The 23,191-nt window shown below is 38.5% G+C and overlaps 1 protein-coding gene across 1 annotated transcript; it reads left to right on the forward strand.

Moving 5' to 3' along the window:
- Positions 1 to 537: 537 nt before the first annotated feature.
- Positions 538 to 21,279, forward strand: FCER1A (Fc epsilon receptor Ia). The gene is made up of 5 exons (XM_072647351.1): positions 538 to 616; positions 1,413 to 1,433; positions 5,244 to 5,501; positions 11,216 to 11,479; positions 20,850 to 21,279. Exons 1-5 carry the CDS (start codon positions 562 to 564, stop codon positions 21,128 to 21,130), a joined length of 879 nt encoding a protein of 292 aa, XP_072503452.1. The 5' UTR covers positions 538 to 561; the 3' UTR covers positions 21,131 to 21,279.
- Positions 21,280 to 23,191: the final 1,912 nt, after the last annotated feature.

The following is a 23,191-nucleotide window of genomic DNA, read 5'->3' on the forward strand; positions in this document are numbered from 1 at the left end:
AGCCATCCAAGAAGAGTTTGAATAGAATGATCTCTAATGTTCCTTCAAGTTCAAAACTTTATGATCAATGAGGGCAGGAACTTTATCTGTGTCTGTCTCAGATCCTTGAACATGGTAAATGTCTTTTTTTCTTTTTTTCATTTAAATTGACACAACATATATTCTGTTCCCTTCTTTATAGGGCAGTATTTAATGAATACTTGTTGCTTGCTTAACTGATTACAACCATTGCCCAAATCTATCCTTATACACTCATGGCTCTCTTCTCCTAGTCAAGAATCTGCTCTGGCTACTCCCTGCAGTCAAACTTCTATCACATGTGTGGGATTGTGGAAAGTGGGCAAAGTGGAAGAAGGTGAATTTGTGGATATGAATACATGAAACTACATAATCTTATTGAATATCATCTTTAGAAATCGAAGGAAGCCAAGATGCTGCAGGTATCTAATGAGATCTGATACAAAAAGCAACATACTTCCTCTTTTTTCATATATTCTTCTTCGTTACAGTTCCTTCCTCTCTTTTCAGTCCCTGTAGTCTGCTGAGGTAGCTCATGTTCCAATGGAAGGTTTTGCACTTACCCCCAAATTGCTTTGGGTAGCTCTACTACTATGGGGTAAGTAGAGGGGCCTGAGAAATGCTGGAATGGAAGGATGGAAATATAGAAATGGATCTTTTATTAATAGAGATGCCCATGAATGGTGTGTTAGGAATCTTTCCTAGGGAGCTCTGATTCCTCTGTATGTCTGTGGATTCTGACTTGGAGACTAACTAGAAGGTAGAGAAAAAAAGGCTGAGCTGACAACCTTAATTCCTTATTGATTTAAGATGTCTCTGCAAGGTACAGTTGAATGAGGGAGGAAGGAAGTTCCTATAAAGAGATGAGATCTCTGTGTGTAAATCCCAGGATAGCATTGACCCTTTTAGGGAATGAAGGAATCCAGGTAAGAGATGCCCCTAGCTCTGACTTCTCAGAAATCTTAGACTTTGGCCACATTTGTGTGGAATCCCTAGAGCCAAAGTCCTGCAAAGAAATGCTCCAGTGTCAGTAGATTGAAAGAGGTTTGTTTTTGGACTCATTTGATACTTTCCTTAACCAAAGTCTTCAATGAAAGCTCAGAGATCTGACTTGAATTGGGGTGGCAGCTCTGATTAAGTATGTCTAGAGGAAGGAGAAGGATCTGAGAGCTCCAGCACCCAGAATATTCTTCAGCTCCTGGCCAGAGTTATGTAGGTACACACTAGTTCTGAAGATAACCCTGTATTTCTGACAGTACTGGGAAGAGATGGGGGCAGGGGGAAAAAGGCCGCACTGGGACTCTTGTCCTGTAGATTTCTGGCTACCTTCCCCACATACTCCAGCTCCTATCCTGACAGTGGCCTGACTCCTTTCTCTCTCTGGTCTCTTACAGCTTTAAGTGGAAGGTCCATAGGTAAGTACTTCTGTTATCCTCTTTTTGGTTCCCCTAACTGTTGCCTCTTGTTTTGTAATAATAGCAATAGCTCCCATTTCTACAGTTGTTTAAGACTTAGAAAGTACTTTCCTCACAACAACCCTACAAGGCAGGTGGGGCATGTATTATTATACCTATTTTTAGACTAGGAAACTGAGATTCAGGGAGGTTAAATGATTTAATTACAGTCACACCATAAATGTCAGAACCTCACCATCTCTGCTTTGTGTGACTTTTGTTCTCAGAAACATGCTCACCCACCTGCTTGCCACTCTGGTTATACCTTATCCCTCTCCATGAGAGATTCAGGGAGACTATAGCCCTTTGAAACAGCATCTATGGGTCTGAGGGTAGAGAGGAAAGGACATTTATAAAGTTGTCAAAATTCAGATAATTCAAAAATCCATCTGACAACCAATCAGTCCTGCCTTACTTTCAAGGCTCTAGTATCCTGAGCCCTCAAGGGAGGCCCAGACACAGTAGGAAATTCCTACTGATTCACAGGATTCCTAGTCTGATAGGAGAAGGCAAGATTCATATCGAGGAAAACGTTTAAAGCTGAGAACTATGAATAAGAATAAATCAATATGAAGAGCCAAAGTTATGAGAGAAATCATGACAAAAAAAAGCAAAAAAGGAAGGTTTCAAGTGCTATAGTCTCCCTGAATCCCTCATGGAGAGTTCCAGGGGAGAGAATGTGACCCTTTGCTGTTAGAGACACAGCACCTCAGGTAGCAATTGGACTCGGTGGCTCCACAACAGTTCCAGCATTCCATTCCAAACTCCAAGTCCCAGTATCACTTTCGCTACCATCAAAGACACTGGAGAAGATCAATGCCAGACTGGTGGTTCTGCCTTGAATGACCCTATATATCTAGAAGTCTATACCACTTAGTATTGGTCCTAGGGAGATTAGGGGTAAGGATCCAGGAAGGTGAGAATGAATGAAAAAACATTTTAAGTGCATAATGTGTACTATGTTTTGGGAGTACAAGTTTAAAAAAATAAGATATTCTCTTCCCTCTAGAAGCTCATGCTCTTATTAGGAGAGGTAAGAGTTACAGAGTAGATAATTAGTACTGAAAGTTTTAAGAATGCAGTATTGGTATGGATGATAAGGTACAAGGGCTTTTAGGATGAGCCAACAAGTCATATAATAGTGTCCAGGGTTGTACGGCACTCGGCAGAGCAGATGGTAACAACTGGTGGTCCTGATCTCACCAGAAGGTTTATAGTGGTTGACTCTTGGTTCATTTATATGGTAGGAAGATCTATATCATTCTTCTCTCCTGATTACTTTTCATGGGGTATGGGAAATTGAGGGGGGGTGCTGAGATAAGGGGGAAGGTCACCCTTCCCCACTGCTGTCTAAATGAAGTACCTGCCAGGTGATAGCAACAGAGTAACAAAAGGATAGATAGATAAATAAATAGATTGATAGATAGATAGAGATAGACAGAGATAGAAAAATAGAGATGTATAGATATGTATAAATACATATGTACATATAGATGTATGTATACATATAGATATATGTATATAGATGCATATACATATATACACACATATATGCATACATGTACATGCAGGTATATATACATATATGCATGTGTGTATGCACCAAATATATGTTGTGAATATTGATATTTCATATAAATGAATATATTTATATATCATGTATATCATATGTATGTATATCCCTATATTCCATCTTTTTCTTCCTATACTACGTTAAAATAGTTCTAATCAGTATTATGTTTCTGATCTCCTTCTTTCCCCATTTTCTTATTCTCCATACTAGACAGTTCTCTACATCCACCCCCTTTCCTTCTTTGTAAGGCTTAGGACTGATTTGATTCATGGACCTCAACTGTCATGGTTGTGGGGCTCTCACTGAGACATTGTCAAGAAATTCACTCCAAAGTCTGGTGTTTCATTTTGCCTCAGTCACAGACAGGTTGCAGGTTTGCTCTGGGACAGTTTAAGCTGCATGTGAAAAAGGGTTGAGAGTCAAAACATCTATATAGGATCTTCATCTGTCCTAGTAGTGTGAGATTTTACACACACACACACACACATACACAATCAGGGATTTAACTCTAAAAGCTGTTGCCTAAAATTGCTGCAGCCTTGGGTGTCACAAGGTCAACATAGGCCTACAGGAGGCTTGGGAAAAGGTAAGAAGGAAGGGATATGTTCCTCAGGTATGCCCAAAGTCATAGACTGGCAAGTCAATCTTCAAGGTTTTTTCCGATAACTACTCTAGAATGGATTCTCTTGCTTTTCTTTTTCCTGTTATACTTTTACTTCATGCATTTAGAGGCTCTTAACATACCTTATTTGGTATAATGAGGGTAGAGCCACCCTCAGGATAGCTCTCTCTCTCTCTCTCACTCTGCCATCATCCCAGGACTATCCTCTCTGTGTTTTCCCTCAAAAATTTTTATTTCACTCCACTGTATTCCTCAGTCTTAAAAACAGATGTAAAACATTGAGGGTAAACCTCACCTGTCACAGTGGGTTCCTCCTACAAGGCTACGCCAACTTCAAGGTTCTTTGTAGGTCCAATCCAAAACATAGTTCGTGAGTCCCCACCAATATGATTAGTTTTTTTTTCTAGTCACCACAATACAAAATTGTTTGAAGCAAAGCCACTTGATAAAACTGCTAAGTCAGAAAATAGCAATAAATCTTATCCCCAGAAACATGAATACACTTTCCAACACACACACACACACACACACACACACACACACATACACACACATCAATAGGACAAGTAAGCAAACATAATGAACACAAGGAAAAGCTCATATGTAGGGAGAACGTGTATTCAAGTCTCACCTATGAAGAGGAAACTGAGGCCTTTACTCTGCAGGATCACCCTAATGTTATTCCTATTATCCTTGTTCCCCACTGGTCTCTCATTGCATAGATTCTGCTAAATGTCTAGTCTCTACCTTTCCTGTGGGTATGGTACATAGTTTCTTCCTGGTGTGGCCCTCTTCTGGTCCTAAATGGTCAATACTTGGTCAATGTTCCATTGTCTGTATGTGACACCATAGATGGTCAGTTTCCACTTCCTGACTTCAGCTGTAGTCATTTGCTGAGTTGCTGTCTTCTATTAGAGGAAGCAGAGGTTCTGTGATTACGCTTATACATTAAAGCTCCGAGAATTTTTGCTGTAGCTCAAGCTTAGGAGACTTTATTCATCAAGCAACTGAACCAAGATGAGGGAGGACACTTTGTATGTAGCTATTTCTTCCATGAAATAGGAGTGGGAGGGAAGAGTCTATCTCAAGGATGGGCAACCTCTTTGGATTCAGTCAAAGGGTCATACTTGAGGACCTAGAGGGCCACATGTGACCTCAAGGTTGCAGGTTCCCCATCCCTGGTGTGGATGAAATCCAGCAAAAAAGACTGAGGAGTAGTCAGAGAGTGTGGAGGAGAACCAAGAGAAAACTGTCACATACCAAAAAAAAAAAAACAAAAACAAAAAACAGAAAAAAGAATATCAAAAGAAATGGATGATCAAAAGCATTAGAGGCTACAGAGAGGCCAAAAAAGGATGACAATAGAGAACAGGCTCCTAGATTTGGCAGAAGTGCTAAGAAGGAAGAAATTCCTCTCCTGCTGAATCTCCCTTCAGTGCCCAGAACATCAGGGCCTCAGAGCAAGTCAGGACAACTGATTAACTGTTAAATGGATTTTTGAATGTCTGAGTTTCTGAGACTGGACATCTTTTCAATATCCTTTTCTTTGTCTCTCTTTCTACTCTCTGACCCATAGAGGGTACTTCAAAGGCTTTCGTGTCCTTGAATCCTCCATGGAACAGAATTTTCAGGAATGAGAATGTGACCCTTCACTGTAATGGATCCAGCACCTCACACAGCAACCACACCGAGTGGTTCCACAATAATTCCAGCATGTCAGTTCAAACTCCCAGCTTTAACATCAATTTTGCCACCATCAATGACAGTGGACGATATAGTTGCAAGACTAGTACTTCTGCCCGCAGTGACCCTATGAGCCTAGAAGTCCACAGTGGTAAGTGTTGGACCTAGGGAGATCTGGGGCCATGATTAAATGAGAAAGCACTTTTCAAGTGAGTAATGTGTGTTAAGCACTGGGCTAAGTGTTGGAGATATGACTCAAAACCAAACATGAAGGCTTCTGCTATCAAGGAGTTCACACTCTAATCAAGAAAGATGAGACATATAAAGCAATAAAGCTGCAGGAAAGTTAGACAGACCTGAATGTTTTAAGTATTCAGCATTAGTGTGAATCTCAAAGTTCAGTGCATCAGTAAATCAGATAGCACAATGCCCTGCGGTCTGTAGGATGCTGTGGCAGGATAGATAGCAATTCCTGGTGATGCTGAAATTACCAAGAGTCTTATAGCTGTTGACTTTCAGGTAATTCAAGTGGAATGAATGTTCATGACATTTTTTCCCACCTAACCAACCCTCCCATGGTGTCCAGAAAGTTTATGGAGAGTCTAAGGAAAGAGGGATGAGTACCCTTCCGGTGGTTATTTCTGCCTGACTGCCTGACTACCTGGATGAGGTCTTCTTGATTTGCCATACTGGATAGATCTTCACTACTACTCCCTTTTTTCTGTGCAAGACTTAGGAGTGGTTTGATTCATGGGCCCCAAGTTTTCTTAATAATAGGGTTCATACTGGGGAGCCAGTAAAGGAGTTAACTCAAAGTCATGTGTCTCAAATTGTCTCAATCATAGACAGGTTACAGGGCTAAGCTGGGTCCCCTTAACTGTGTTAGAAGGGAGCTTGGGGCAGGAGCACCTAGAGTCATTGTCAACCTATCTTTGTCTAGAGTGGATCTTGCTCAATTAACCTCATTTCTTTTTTTTTTTTTTTGACAGAGTTAAAAGACTGGTGAACAATCAAATGCTTTCTATAGAGTTCATCAATATTTTAATAATGCACTCATCTCATGCTATTTTTGAGGATAAAGCAAGGAAATATAAGTTATAGTAATACCATTAGTTAGATCAAAACTGGTTGAATGGCAAATGATCACAATAGTGCCTGGTGCATCGTAAGTGCTAACGTGAAAAGACTGCCTCCATGTAATAAGAGTAAGGATGGGATTAAAAGTAGTATCACTGATACAGTGCTTTAGGATTTACAAAGTGCTTTGTATATATTATCTCATTTTATCCTTAACAATTACCCTATAAGGTAGGTGCTATTATTATCTCCATACTTCAGATGAGGAAACTGAGGCTAGCATTTATCATAGACTTTGTTAAAGGCTTAGATGGAAAGCTTATCAAATTTGTGAATGGCACCAAGCAGAAAAGATAGCTAACACATTAGAGTAAAGATACAAAAAAGCTTGACAGACATAAGTGTTGGACAATCAAAATAGTGTAAGGGAACGCTCTCTGGTTTGAGTTAGGGGATTTTAAATCCTGCTTGATGCTTATTAGCCTCCTGCTCTTAGTCAAGTGATAGCCTCTCTATACCTTGTTTCCCTCATCTGGAAGATGAAGATGTTGGCCTAGATGGCTTCAGATGTTCTTTCAAGCTCGAAGTCTATAATTCTCTTCTCTCCTATGATCAAATTCAATAAGGATAAATGCAAACGTTAATTCATATACCACAACTTGTTCAGCCATTTCCCAATTGATGGACAGCCCTTCAATTTTCAATTCTTGGCCAACACAAAAAGGAGTGCCATAAATATATTTGTCAATGTGGGTCCTTTTCCCATTTTTATGCACAGTTTCATAGACCCAAATTGCTCGCCAGAATGGTTGGATCAGTTCACAATTCCACCAATAATGCATTAGTGTTCCAATTTTACCCCATCTCCAACATTTATCATTTTCCTGTTTTGTCATGTTAGCCAATTTGATAGGTGGTACCACCTCAGAGTTGTTTTGATTTGCATTTCTCTAATCAATGGTGATTTAGAGCATGTTTTCATTTCATTACAGATAGCTTTAATTTCTCCATCTGAAAACTGCCTGTTCCTATCCTTCGACCATGTATCAACTGGGAAATGATTTGTATTCTTATAAATTTGACATAGTTCTCTATATATTTTAGAAATGAGATGTTTATCAGAGACACTGCTTATAAAGATTGATTCTCAGCTTTCTGCTTTCCTTCTAATGTTGGTTGCACTGGCTTTGCGCAAAACCTTTTCAATTTAAAGTAATCAAAATTATCCATTTTGCATTTCAAAATGTTCTCTATCTCTTGTTTGGTCATAAATTCTTCAATTCTCCATAAATTTTATAGGTAAACTATTTATTACTATCCTTGTTTGCTTATAAAATCAGTCTTTGTATCAAAATTACGGTTTCATTTTTACTTTATTTTGGCATAGAGTACAAGATGTTGTTCTATGACTAGTTGATTTATTCATACTGTTTTCCAGTTTTCCCAGCAGTTTTTGTGAGTCCCTATTCCAGAAGCTGGAGCTTTTGGGGTTACAGCTTTTTCTTCATAAGGGCCATGACTTAAATCCAAATTATTCTGGCTCTCATTCGTTGAACAATAATAGGTCCCAAGTCAATCACTGTTTGGGTCCTGAGTGGCTCAGACTAAGTGTTAATAACAATTGTTTCTACTTTGACCAGAAACCCTTAGGGTCTTTCCCTCCCAAATTGATTTTTTACCTAGGTAAAAGAGACCATTCTTTGCCTCATTTCTTACCTATCCTTATCACTAAATTCACTAAAGTCAAACTGAGACCTGTTAAAGACCTTAGCTTAAAAAGGCCAAGGTCTCCCACTGCATGCAGGACCATCTCCAGTCATCCTGATCTATATCTTAGCAGTGGAGCCAAATGGATCTGGAGGAAAAAGTGAGTCTGGTGACTTTGCAATGCCCTCCTTCATGTAGATCCAATTCAGTTACATGTCATATAATCACCTCCCTGATGTCATGGTTATCTTTCAGAATAAAGGACAAACAACAACAGACTTTCAGATAGAAGAGGAATTAGATGTATCTGTTTAGCCCCTGAGATGAGTTTAGAAATAAAGGTGAAAGAGTAAGGTTTGAGCTTAATAGAAGAAAATATTTCTTAATAAATACAGATCTCAGGAGGCACTTAGAGGTCTTTAGTCAAAGACAGCATGAGAGTTGGTTGGGTATATCATGGAGGATGTTTTTGCTTGAATACAGTTTTAACTAGATGGCCTGTGAAGTCCCTTCCAACTCCAATCTGGTGCAGTTCTGTCATTATATAGGATTTCACCAGTCTCTAGAAGTTTCAACCAATGAGCATTTATTAAACATTTACTATAATCTAGGAACATAAAGAGTTTTAAATTTTGGATAAACAAGGGAAGGAAAAAACAGGCCCTTGTCTTAAGGAACTTGTATAATAAGACTCATCCTTGTATTCCCACCTTGTTTTAGCAGTGAAAAAATGGGCAGATGAATGAACGAAAAATTAAGCAAAATACAGTTATAAGCATTAAGAATACAAATAGATAAGTAAAACAATCTTGCTCTCAAGGAATTCACATTCTTTTTAATAGTATTTTTTTCCAATTACATGTAAAGACAATTTTTAACTTTCATTTTTCAAAAATTTTGAGTTCCAAATTATCTCCCTTTCTCTCTAAGATGATTAGCAATTTAAATAGGTTATATATATGCAATCAAGTAAAACGTATTTCCATATTAGTCATGTTGTAACAGAAAAAACAAACCAAAAGAAGAGAACCACCAAAAAAAATAAAGAAAGTGAAAATAGTATGCTTCAATCTGCATTCAAACTAGATTAGTTCTTTCTTTGGATATGTACAGCATTTTCCATCATGGGTCTTTTGGAATTGTCTTGGATCAAGGTATTTTTGAGAAGAGCTAAATCATTCATAGTTGATTACAACAGTTCCTGATACTATGTACAATGTTTCTCTGGTTCTGCTCACTTCACTCAGCATCATTTCATGTCTTTCCCAGTTTTTCTGAAATCTGCTTGTCTATCAATTCTTGTAGCAAAATAGCATTCCATTACATTCATATACCACAACTTGTTCAACCATTCTCCAACTGATTGACATCCCCTGAATTCCAATTCTTTGCCACCACAAAAAGAGTTACTGTGAATATTTTTGTTCATGTAGGTTCTTTTCTCCTTTCTGTGATCTCTTTGGGATACAGACTTAACAGTGGTATTGCTGGATCAAAACATATGCATAGTTTGATTGCCCTTCGGGCGTAGTTCCAAATTGCTCTCCAGAATCACTGGAACAGTTCATAACTCCACCTCTAGTGTATTAGTGTACCAATTTTCCCACATCCTCTCCAAAATTCATCATTTCTTTTCATTGTCATATTAGCCAATGGGATAGATGTGATGTGGTACCTCAGAGTTATTTTAATTTGAATTTCTCTAACCAATAGTGATTTAGAGCATTTCTTCATATGTCTATAGATAGCTTTGATTTCTTCATCTGAAAACTGCCTGCTCATATCCTTTGACCACTTATCAATTAGAGAATGACTTGTATTCTTGTACATTTGAATCAATTGTCCATGTATTTTAGAAATGAGACATATCACGACACTAGTTGCAAAAATTCTTTCCAAGTTTTCTGCTTTCCTTCTAATATTATTTGCATTGGTTTTGTTTGTGTAAAAACTTTTTAGTTCAGTATAATCAAAATTATCCATTTTAGATTTCATAATGCTATCTATGTCTTAATTGGTCACAAATTCTTCCCTTCTCCACAGATCTGATAGGTAAACTATTCCTTGTTCTCTTAATTTGCTTATGGTATCAACCTTGTGCCCATTTTGAATTTCTCTTGCTATATGATATAAGATACCTAGTTTCTGCCATAATGTTTCCCAGTTTTCTCAAAAGTTTTTATCAAATAGTGGAAGGAACTCACATTCTAATGGGAATCATACAAACAGAAGGTTTCAGCAGAAAATCATATGGAAAGGTCCCATGGTACATATGGTGCAATGGCAAAACAGATGGGAATATTCTCTAATGTCATTTCTACTGAAAATCATATCCATTTCTGATATTAAACCATTTGACAATGTCAAGAACTAAACTTTGGTGATGAAGAATTTATTTTCTGGGTATTTGGTAACTGTGATTGCTGAGGAAGCAGGGATTCCAGTACCCTGAGAGCAAATGCTGGGTCCCATCTCCACAGGAATTACCTCTCATGGTGATGGCTGTGAGATTTGGACTTGAAGTACACAATGTGTTGGTGGTGAAAGGAAAGGAGGTCCCAGTGTGGATAGTTTGTCGAATCATGGCCTTGTACTTTGAATGAATTGTAGAAAGGGTAAAGGGAGGAACTATGAAATACTCATGTATGAAAAGAAGAGGATAGAATTGACTCTTCCACAGGTTAAGATTCCCAATGAGGGCTTGTTGTGCTTGAATAATCTGTAACTTAGGTTGGGGTAGAAAGGGTTAAAATAGGCTCAATATATCAGTCCTGACTCAAACTGAAGAATCCATAGATCAGAGTTTTTAAATAGTAATAAATTTTTTAAAATTCTGAGGAGGGGGTTGATAGAAGGGGTCCCTGGGCTTCACCACACTATCAAAAAGATCCATAATAATAAAGAGATTTAAGAGGCCTGGTCTAGATGAATCTCTGGAAGAAAAATCAAAGATTCTTCTCCATTTCCCGTCTCATCCCACCTCTCTATCCGTCTAATACTGTGGAGAGAGGAAGAGGATGTCAAAGTCACAGCAAAATCCCTGAAGTTTGTTTTTGTTGTTGTTTTGCTTGCCACTTTCAGACTGGCTGCTTCTCCAAGCTTCACCTGTGACCGTGGAAGAGGGAGATTCCCTATGTCTGCGTTGCCATGGTTGGAAGAATCGAACTGTATACAAGGTGACTTACTACCATAATAACATTTCCCTCAAATACTGGTATGAGAACTTTGACTACTATATTCCTCATGCCACAAAGAACCACGAAGCCTTATACCACTGCACTGGCATTCTTTGGAGGAAACACTACACCTCAAAGTCTCTACATATTAATGTCACAGTTAAAAAAGGTAAGGATCAAGTTAAGGAAAATTTTTATCATTTATCATTAGGGTCTAGAAAAATAGCCAATAAAAGACTCTAGGACTTGGAAGGGTATCTCTCACTTCAGGGAGTAAAAGGTCTCAATTGATATTGGAAGCCACCTGTTTAATGGGGTGTCAGTGGAGACAGAGGGTGAAATGGAAGTAGAGCAGGCTTCTACCAGAAGGCAATTGGTGTTAATTCCATGATCTATGGAAAAATTTACCTTTATTACATTTTCTGAGGGAACTAAAGGAGCCCCTGGAAACTCTAGCTAATATCTTGGGGATTACTCTGACCTATTTTGTGGATATCATCCACACTATTTTCAAGGTTTACTGAGATTAGTTAGTGCCTTATACATAAAATCTAGCACACATAATGTTACAGCTAGAAACTAACTTAATGGTCACTTATGACAAACTTCATATTTTAAAATAGTGTGTACCTAGTAAATATTTGGCTGTCATTTGTTAATTAATTGACCAATAGGTCAATAACTAATTAACTTTAAATGCCTTGATCTGCCCCTTGTTTTAAGTAGTCCCATCCCATTTCCTCTGCCCATTTGTTCTTTAGATCTTTGAGTCCTAGAGAAACAAATATTTTGCTTCTAATATGTCTTGTAAAAAACCTTTAGGTTAGTAGTGGTCAGTTTGGAAGTCACGTAGTCTAGATTATGTGGGATAGTCATAGTTTCAAAAAAAGAATATGTACTTTCAATGACACTTAGGAAATACCCCTTTTGTCTACTCGCTTCTCATGATCTATTCCTCTAGTCCCAGGGTGGCAAATATGCAACCTCAAGGCCACAATGTGGGCTTCTAGGTCCTCAAGTGCAGCCCCTTGACTAAATCCAACTTCACAGAACAAATTCCCTTAATAAAAGGATTTGTTAGACTTCTTTGCTAGATTTGTTGGACTAGTCTAGGGTCTGCTCCATTATCAGCCATATTCAGGAATGGACACACCTTTGATCTTGCCATCACCCATACAAGTTCCACTTCCATGATCAAAAATTCTGAAATTCCTTTATAAAAACACAAAACTTGGGTTATTTTTCATCTTTATCAGAACTTTCAAACCTTACACTCATTAGTTCTTTCCAAGGTCATCATTCCTTCACTGGCTTTACTTTCTTCCCTTCTGAATCTTGAATCTTAAGTTAACCAGTTAAGTGCCACTCAATCACTTTTTCCCCATTCCTTGCTTCTACTTCTATTGAGGACCCTTCCAAACATCAGCCTTAGGTTATTCTCGTCTTTCTTCTCTTCCCTTACTTAGCATGTTGCCGGATAGAGCTGGAACAAGTCCCACAACTGAGTTGACTGGATCTACTATGAATTTGCTATCTAGTCTTTATTGGGCCTTTGTAACAAAATAGTCCTTTTGCTGAATCCTGATTTATTTTCTTTGCTACTGCCCTGAGTGGACATTCCAAATGTTTTCTTCTTTCTTCAAGTCTCTTATGAGGAACTTGTATTTTACTGAAAAAATAGAAGGCACATTCATTGTGAGCTCTCTCCTCTCCACTGTATAACTCAGACCCCACTGACTTCACCTTCCCCCCACAATTCTCTCCTTATTTACTCCTTGTTTCCGATGATCAGGTTGCCCTATCCCTTGCAAAAGCCAACACTGTCACAGTTGTCCTTAATCCTATTATGTTCCATCTTCTCTAACAAACTGCATTGACAATTGAGGCAGCTAAGTGGCACAATGGATAGAATGTTGTACCTGAAGTCAGAATTATTTCAGTTCAAATCCTGTCTCAGAAACTTCTTATTTGTGTCATGTTGGATAAGTCACTTACTCTCTTTCTCAGTCATCTGTACACTTAGGATAAGAATATCTACTGCATGGGGTTATTTTGAAGATCAAATGAGATATGTAAAACACTTACTATTCAAATGTTAACTCTTATCATTACTGCCTCAGACACTTGATACTCACTAACTGTGTGACCTTGGGCAAGTCACTTAACCCCAACTGCCTCATCCTGTGTCATCTCCAGTCATCCTGATGAATATCTGGTCACTGGATTCAGGTGGCTCTGGAGGAGAAGTGCAGCTGGTGACCTGCACAGCCCTCCCTCACTCAATACAAAGTCAAGTGCAAGTCATATCATCATTTCTCTGATGGCACAGTCTTCTTCAGCAATGAAGGATGAACATGCTCTTTCTAAACTTGTCTTTCCTTATTTATACATTCCTTCTCTACTATCTACAAATATACCTGTCTTACCAATTCTTAAAAACCTTTACATGATACCACCATATCCTCTAGTCATTTTTTCTGTAGCTTTTTTCCCCTTCTCAGCTAAACTACATGATAAAAATCATCTAAACTTGGTACCTCCACTTCTTTTTCTTTCATTCATTTTATATATACATATATATATATAATTTATTTTTCAGTACTCAACATTCACTTCCACAAGAATTTGAATTCAAAATTTTCTCCCCATCTCTCCCCATCCCTTACCCCAGGACAGCATGCACCCCATCAATCCTTTCCCCCAATCTGTCCTCCCTTCTATCACGCCCTTCCCCTCTATTTTCCCATATGCTAAAATAGATCTCTATACCCCATTGCCTGAACATCTTATTTTCCAGATGCATGCAAAAACAATTTTTAACATTCATTTTTAAAGCTTTGAGTTCCATATTCTCTCCCTTCCTCCCTCCTTACCTGTTCTCATTGAAAAAGTAAGCAATTTGATATAGGTCATACATATGTAGTCATGCAAAACACTTCCATAACAGTCATGTTGCGAAAGACTAACTACATTTCCCTCTGTCCTGTCCTGCCCTCAATTTGTTCCATTCTCTCCACTGACCTGTTCCCTCTCCCCCACCTCCACCTTCCTGCAGGGTAAAATAGATTTTCATGCCCAGTTGAGTGTGTTATGCCCTCCTAAAGCCAAATCCCATGAGAGTAAGGCTCACTTATTCCTTTTCATCTCCCCCTTCTTCCCCTCCATTGTAAAAGCTCTTTCTTGACACTTTTATGTGAGATAATTTGCTGCATTCTATTTCTCCCTTTCTTTTTCTCTCAACACATTCCTCTCAACAGTAAATTTTATTTTGTAGGTATTCTCCCCTCATATTCAGCTCACCCTGTGCCATTTTTCTATATCTATATAGTTATCTATATATACACACATACATATATATATACAAACATACATATACATACCTACACATATACATACACATATGCAATATACACATACATACACCTACATATATATACATATATAAATATATACATATTTCCTCTAACTACTCTAATATTGTAAAAGGTATCATGAGTTACAAATATCATCTTTCCATGTAGGAATGTAAACAGTTCAGTTTAATGAGTTCCTTATGAATTCTCTTTCCTGTTTACCATTTCATGTTTCTCTTGATTCTTGTATTTGAAAGTCAAATATTCTTTTCAACTCTGGTCTTTTCAACAAGAATGCTTGGAAGTTCTCTATTTCATTGAAATTCCATTTTTTTCCCTGAAGTTTTGCTGGGTAGGTGATTTTTGGTTTTAATCCTAGCTCCTTTGACCTCTGGAATATCATATTCTAAGACCTTTGATCCCTTAGTGTAGAAGCTGCTAAATCCGCTGTTGTCCTGATTATATTCCACAATACATGAATTGCTTCTTTCTGGCTGCTTGTAATATTTTCTCCTTGACCTAGAAACTCTGCAATTTGGCTACAATATTCCTAGGAGTTTTCCTTTGGGAATCTCTTTGAGGAGGTGATTGGTGAATTCTTTCCATTTCTATTTTACTCTCTGGTTCTAGAATATCAGGGCAGTTTTCCTTGATAACTTCTTGGAAGATGATGTCTAGGCTCTTTTTTTATTATGGTTTTCAGGTAGACCAATAATTTTGAATTATCTTTCCCAGATCTATTTTCCGGATCAGTTGTTTTTCCAACCAGATATTTCACATTATCTTCTATTTTTTCATTCTTTTGTTTTTGTTTTATAATTTCTTGATGTCATCTGAAAGGACAGAAGACAATACCTTTTCACCAAGAAAGTAACCTTCTACAGTTTTACTTTTCCTGTTTCGGGGCAGTTTCCCATCCAATCATATGACTTTTGAGCTCTTTGTTAAGTGGAAGATATACTACCCCAGGTTTCAGAGATTTTGTATAGCTCTTTTCAGAGGTATCTATAGGGACCCGGAAGTTCTCAGTTCTTCCAAAGAGGTATAACTAAGGAAGAGCTGTTTACTCCTCTGCTGGCCTGTGCTCTTGTCTGTGAACAGCCAAAAGTACTTTTTTTCTGCCCCAAAATTGTAAGTAGGATTCCCTCTCCACAGCCATCAACTGTTCCACTACACTAGTGCTCTTCCTCACCTCAGGACAACCACTCAGGACTGAGACCCAGATCAGCTGCTTGATTCTTATACCATCTGCAGGCCAAGAGCTCCAGAAGTAGCCACTGCTGTGGTAATGCCTGCTTCCACCTTGGGGCTGGGGCTGGGGCTGGGACCAGACCACACTTCCCTCTCACCCAGGTGAGAGAGCTTTCTCACTGACCTTTGAAGCTATCTTTGGTGCTTGTGGGTTGAGAAATCTAGAAACCAGTGCCCTGAGACCTGCCCAGTCAGGTCTGTGCCAGTGTGACCCATACTGGGCTGTGCTCCACTCCAAGCCCAGCACAACAGATCCTTCCTGTTGGTCTTCCAGATTGTCTTGGACTAGAAATCAATTTCACTCTGGATCATTTTTTTGGCTTCTCCTCCTCTAGAATTTGTTTAAAGTAATTTTTACAGGTATTTTAAGGGGTTTTGGGGGACAGCTCAAGCACATCCATGCTTCTACTCTGCCATCTTGACTCTACCCCTCCTTTCAGTCATTTCTCAGCCCCTTGCAATTTGGCTTCAAATTCTATCTCAAGTGAAAACACTCTATTTAGTTATCAATGACCACTCAATTGAAAAGTCTGATGACCTTTTCTTGGTCTGTATTCTTATTGACCCTCTCAAATTAATTGACATTATTGACCATCCTTTTCTCTTGAATACTTTCTCCTTTCCTATTACAGTGATACTATTCTCTTCCTCCCCTCCCTCTGCTACTTTTCAGTCTACTTTGCTGGATTGTTGTATCCATGTCATGCCCTCTAAATGTAATTCAATATACTTGATCATTCAGTGATCTAATACACTCTGAGATCCATTCTCTTCTTTCTCTACATTCTTTCATTTGATGATCTCATAAACTTCCATATATTTGTCATTTCTATATACATGAAACCTAGATTAATATGTTCATCCCTGTTGTCTATATTGAGCTCCATCTAGGAATTACCAACTGCCTATTAGATATTTCAAGCTAGATATCCTTCAATTATCTTAAATTCAACATGTTCAAATTGGAACTCAAATGTTCCTACAAATCCAATCCTCTTATTCCAATTTTAAAATTTCTTTTGAAGGTACCACCATCTTTCCAGTAATACAAATATGCAATCTGTAATATCCTTTCTTCTTTACTGTGTAGTTACCAAATTAGCTAGTTGCCCCCTCTTATCATTTCCATCCACAACATCTCTTACATAAATCCCCCTGTCTCCACTAACCCACCCTAATTCAGATACTCAATATCTCTCACACAGATTACTGAACTAGCTTTCTCACTGGACTCACTCCCTTATCTCTGTGTTATCCAATCTATTCCCTCACCCACCCACCATAACTTCTTGAGTAATTTTCTAAAATCACAAATCTGGACATTTCACTCATTTACTCAATATACTCTCATGGCTCCCTATTATTTCTACAATCAAATATATACTCCTTAGTTTAGAATTTAGTGTCATTTATAACTTCACCTCCACCCCTTTTGCTACATTACCCCACTTCCTGCTTCCTTCAGCCAAATCAACTTTCCTTTTTTTTTTTGTTCTTTCTCTGCATACCTTTGTATTAGCTTTCTCCCATGTCTTGAATGTGTTTCTCTGCCCCATAGAATCCTTAGTCTCATTCAAGACTATACCTGAGTCCCATCTTTGGTATGGAGCTTTCTCTGGTCTCCTTAGGGTTTAACATCTTTTTCTACCTCATCTCTCCTGATAGAGTGTAAGTTCCTCAAAGGAAGAGTCTGATTTATTTCAGTCTTTTAATTCCCATGGCTTAGAATGGTGCCTAGTTTTAACAGGTCTTAATAATTTTTTTTTACTGATTGATTGTCATACCAGGTTCCCAATTTTGGGTTTAAAAATGTGGCTAGCTTATGAAGAGAAGAGAATCTGTATTATCTCCCAATCATCATGAATGCCTCCCTCCTGCTCCTCATTCCTCCTACTCTTCTTTTTTTCTTTTTCTTTTTTGAGGTTCTACACATTTTTTAATTTAAATTTATTTTAACTTTTCAACATTCATTTCCACAAAATTTTGAGTTCTAAATGTTCTCCCCATCTCTTCCCTCCCCCCATCCCAAAATGCCAAGTATTCTAATTACCCTCACCACCAATCTGCCCTCCCTTTTAACATCCCCTCCTTCCCTTGTCCCCATCTTCTCTTTTGTCCTGTAGGGCAAGATAAATTTCTATACCCCATTACCTGTATTTCTTATTTCCCAGTTGTATGCAAGAACAGTACTCAACAGTTGTTCCTAAAACTTTGAGTTCCAACTTCTTTTCCTTCCTCCCTCCCCACCCATCCCCATTGAGAAGGCAAGCAATTCGATATAGCCTATGTACATACAGTTTTGTAAATGACTTCCACAATAGTTATGTTGTGTAAGACTGACTATATTTCCCTCTATCCTATCCTGCCCCCCATTTCTTCTATTCTCTCTTTTGACCTCATCCTTCCACAAGAATGTTGACTTCTAATTGCTCCCTTCTCACATTGCCTTCCTTTCCATCATCCCCCCCCTTATCTCCTTCTCCCTCACTTTCTTGTACTGTAAGATAGTTTTCATACCAAAATGAGTGTGCATTTTATTCCTTCCTTGAGCCAAATGTGATGACAGTAAGCTTCACATTTTCCCTTTCACCTCCCCCCTTTTCCCCTCCATTGAAAAGTCTTTTTCTTGCCTCTTTTATGAGAGATAATTTGCCCCATTCCATTTCTCCTTTTCTCCTCCCAATCTATTCCTCTCTCACCCCTTAATTTTATTTTTTTAGATATGATCCCTTCCTATTCAACTCACCCTGTGCTCTCTGTCTCTGTCTCTCTGTCTCTCTCTCTGTCTGTCTGTCTCTCTCTCCCTCTCTCTCTCTTTCTCTCTGTCTCTTTCTCTAAATATATGTGTATAAGTGTGTGTATAAATCCACCAACTACCCAGATACTGAAAAAAGTTTCAAGAGTTGCAAATATTGTCTTTCCATGGAGGAATGTAAACAGTTCAACTTTAGTAAGTCCCTTAGGATTTCTCTTTCCTGTTTACCTTTTCATGCTTCTCTTGAGTCTTGTGTTTAAAAGTCATATTTTCTTTTCAGCTCTGGTCTTTTCATCAAGAATGCTTGAAAGTCCTCTATTTCATTGAAAGACCATTTTACCCCTGAAGTATTATACTCAGTTTTGCTGGGTAGATGATTCTTGGTTTTAACCCTCATTGCTTTGACCTCTGGAATATTATATTCTAAGACCTTTGATCCTTTAATGTAGAAGCTGCTAGATATTGTGCTATCTTGATTGTATTTCCACAATACTCAAATTGTTTCTGTCTAGTTGCTTGAAATATTTTCTCCTTGACCTGGGAACTCTGGAATTTGGCTACAATGTTCCTAGGTGTTTCTCTTTTTGGATCTCTTTCAGGTAGTGATCTGTGGATTCTTTCAATATTTATTTCGCCCTCTGGTTCTAGAATATCAGGGCAGTTTTCCTTGATAATTTCATTAAAGATGATGTCTAAGCTCTTTTTTGGTCATGGATTTCAGGTAGTCCCATAATTTTTAAATTGCCTCTCCTGGATCTATTTTCCAGGTCAGTTGTTTTTCCAATGAGATATTTCACATTGTTTTCCATTTTTTCATTCTTTTGATTTTGTTTTGTAATTTCTTGGTTTCTCATAGTCATTAGCTTCCATCTGCTCCATTCTAATTTTTAAAGAACTATTTTCTTCAGTGAGCTTTTGAATCTCCTTTTCCATTTGGCCAATTGTGCTTTTTGAGGCATTCTTCTCCTCATTGGCTTTTTTAACCTCTTTTGCCAATTGAGTTAGCCTATTTTTAAAGGTTTTATTTTCTTCAGCTTTTTTGGGGGTCTCCTTCAGCAAGTTGTTGACCCCCTTTTCATGATTTTCTTGCATCTCTCTCATTTCTCTTCCCAATTTTTCCTCCACCTCTCTTCCTTGATTTTCAAAATCCTTTTTGAGCTCTTCCATGGCCTGAGATCATTGAATATTTATTTTGGATGTTTGGGATACAGAAGCTTGACTTTTATGTCTTTCCCTGATGGTAAGCATTGTTCTTTCTCATCCAAAAAGATGGGAGAAGATATCTGTTCACCAAGAAAGCAACCTTCTATGGTCATTTTTTCCCTTTTTTGGGCATTTTCCCGACCAGTTACTTGACTTTCAAATCCTTTGTCAAGAGTAGGGTATACTCTGGCAATCTGTAAGATCTCAGTTCCTCCAAGGTGGCACAATTAAGTGTGTACATTGGTCTGGGAGCAACAAGAAACTTTTGTGCCCTGAACCTGTGAGTAGTAGAGTTTCCTCTCCATAACCACCTGGCCTGCAGTTCCACCAAGCCAGCACTGGGGGCTAAGATTCAGATCAGCTGCTCAATTTCTCCAGAGTTTTACAATGAGCTCTTCAACAATGGGTAAGGGCTGCTGCCTGCCTTGGGAGTGCCTGCCTGCTACTGCCTCTGCTGCCACTGCCTGAGGCCAGAGCTATGGGGACACCCTACTTCCTTCTTGGCCAGCTGAAAAAACCCTGTCACTGACCTTTGGTATCTGTGGGTTGAGGGATATGCACTGACGCTGGAGATCCTGTCCCTGAAGCCTGCTCAGTCCTGCTCCTCCTGGTGCCACATAGCCAAGGCTGGGCAGGGCTCTGCTCCATGTCTGGTGCAACAGACCTTTCCTGTTAGCCTTTCAGGTTACCCTGGGCTAGAAATCCCCTCCACTCCATTGTTTGTTGGCTTCTGTTGCTCTAGAATTTGTTGAGTCTTTCTTTACAGGTATTTTATGGGCTGTGGGGGAAGAGCTAGGGTATGTGCATCTTTATACTCCTTCATCTTTACACCACTGGCCTCCTACTCTTCTTAAGACCATGTAGAACTAAAAGTAAGGGACAGAAAGTTCTGAGTCTCATTCAATTTTCATGTTCAATTTTTTATTTTCAGACTAGTGATCTGTTTCATTTGCTTTCCTGTCTCAAATTTTCAATAGGTGCTATCAGGCAAATGCAATTCCTAATCCCTCTGATGATGGGAATTCTATTCTTTGTGGACACGGCCCTGTTGGTTTTGACACAGAAACAATTCAATATCCTTATTGAAAAAGAGAGAATCTTGGCATCCAAACTCCCTGCAAAGGCTGATACTGAGGCTGAGTCTAAGGCTAAGTCTGCTGATGAGGCTGAGCTTGATCCAGAACCTGAACCTGAACATGAACTTGAACCTGAACATGAACTTGAACCTGATCCTGATCCTGAGGCCATCACTCATTGATATCTGATGTCAAAGCATAAGACATAGAGCTTCAAGACCACAGAACACACATGTTGCTCCAGGAGTCATTTTATTTATCTGTAAAATGAAGAAAATTCAGTAAATAATTTTTAAAGTCCTTCCCAACTCTAATATTACCTGTCTCTTTCTCTGTCTGTATGTTTCCTCTTTTAGCCTTGTTGTTGACATATACACACACAGAACCTCCCAAGTCTTCCCTTCTGCCCACCACCTTCTTTGATCTCAGTCAATAGACAGTGTCCTACTCCTTCCCTTCACTCCACAAGATGATTGTGAAGAAGAGCATGAGAATCATTGGTTGAAGTGAAGTAAAACATTACATGGCTGTGCTAGGGGAACATTATCATGTAAAGCAGTAAAATTTCTCTATGAGGTCTTAAGTGTGCTGCACATTTTGAGTTTATACTAGCTGACACGGTTGCAAAAGAAAGAGTTAGATTTATTCACTAAGAAGGTTCTGAATAAATAAAGCTCAATAATTTAAGTAGCTGCTTTCCTTTTCCTATTAATTATAAGAGCTCAACAAAAGGAAGCAATAACCATCCCCCCCCCCCCCAAATGCATATGACTTTGGAGACTCAAGCACTGCATTGGAACTCAAGAGACCCAAGTTCTAGTCTCAGTTCTACCACTTACTAATTGTGTGAATAAAGGCAAATATTTTTCTCCCCAGTGGCCTCATTTTCCTTGCCTGTTAAATAGGCAAGTAGAATTAAAAAGAAATTACAAGATCCTTTTTCTAGTGTCAATATGTTAGTACTTTTCGTTCTGTGCCATTACTTCTCATCCTTAATCTTGAGGGGAGATGAGACTTCTGTGGAACCTTACACTGAAGCTTTCCTCTTCCACCATCCTGCTATTTATTTATCATTGGCAGTAACTGTAATATGTGTAGATGTTCAGTCATTTCAATCATGTCTAACTCATCATGACCCTGTTTGGGGTTTTAATGGCAAAGATATTATAGTGGTTTGCTATTTTCTTCTCCTATTCTTTTACAGATGAGAAAATTGAGGCAAACAATTAAGTTACTTGCCCAAAGTGACACAGTTAGTAAGAGTGTGAGGTCACATCTGAACCCAAGTTTTCCTGACTCCAGGCCTCAAACTCAATTATCTTTTTTGTCACCTAGCTGCCCTAACTCTTTTAGATATTCATTCAAAAAATTAATGTATTTCAAAGGGTTCTGTCATAGAGTTTATAAGTATATGAGTACCCCTTTCATTGGTTTAAAAGACTCTTAATAAGAAACTTCCAGGAGCCAATGCTATCTCTCTCCCCTTGCTGACCTTGAAAAAGCCAAAGAATATTTCCCCAGAAAAAATCCTGGAACGGTAGGATCAGCTGAAGGGGTAAATAGTCTCTTAGCCTGTGAGGCTAGGAAAATTGCAAAGGGAAATCCCTCTTGCTATGACTGAGACGCAAAAAAAGGAGGAGGTAGAAAAAGGTAAATTACATCACAGAGACACAACAACGTATTACAGTAGAGAGAAAGAAGGGAAGGGCATGAGCATTGTCTGATATTTTTTCTCATCTGATTTGATTCAAGGAGGGAACAAGAAACTCAACTAAGCAGAGAAATCGAGCTAGCTCTGTAGACAGTAGGAGGGGAGGGGGGAAAGAAAAGAGAGGGGAGACTAAAATAGAGGGAAGAAACAGTAAGGGAAAAAGAGTAAAAGGGAGGGAGGCTGAAAGAAGGGAGGAAAGACTGAGTGATGCGGTGGTCAAAAATTAAAACTTTATTGTGGAGGGGAAGGGAGAATTAAAAGCATAAATAGGGGTAAAGAGGAAAGAAAATATATGGATAGTAATCCTAACTGTGAATGGGAATAGGATAAACTCTCCCATAAAATGGAGACCAATAATAGAATGGATTAAAAACCATCATCCAACAATATGTTGTTTACAAAAAACACATATGAAATAGGGGGATGTAAAAGAGTAAAGGTAAAATGTTGGAGCAGACTATATTATGCTTCAGCAAATGTAATAAAAGCAGGAGCAGCAATTTTAATCTCAGACAAATCTATTTGTCCTTTG

This window comes from Notamacropus eugenii, chromosome 2 (genome assembly GCF_028372415.1).
Source record: "Notamacropus eugenii isolate mMacEug1 chromosome 2, mMacEug1.pri_v2, whole genome shotgun sequence".
NCBI lineage: Eukaryota > Metazoa > Chordata > Mammalia > Diprotodontia > Macropodidae > Notamacropus > Notamacropus eugenii.

Coding starts and splice junctions, on each gene's coding strand:
- FCER1A (XM_072647351.1), top strand. CDS start 562: ATGGAAGGTTTTGCACTTACCCCCAAATTGCTTTGGGTAGCTCTACTA. Junction 617..1,412: donor GGTAGCTCTACTACTATGGG/GTAAGTAGAGGG, acceptor GGTCTCTTACAG/CTTTAAGTGGAAGGTCCATA. Junction 5,502..11,215: donor GAGCCTAGAAGTCCACAGTG/GTAAGTGTTGGA, acceptor TGCCACTTTCAG/ACTGGCTGCTTCTCCAAGCT.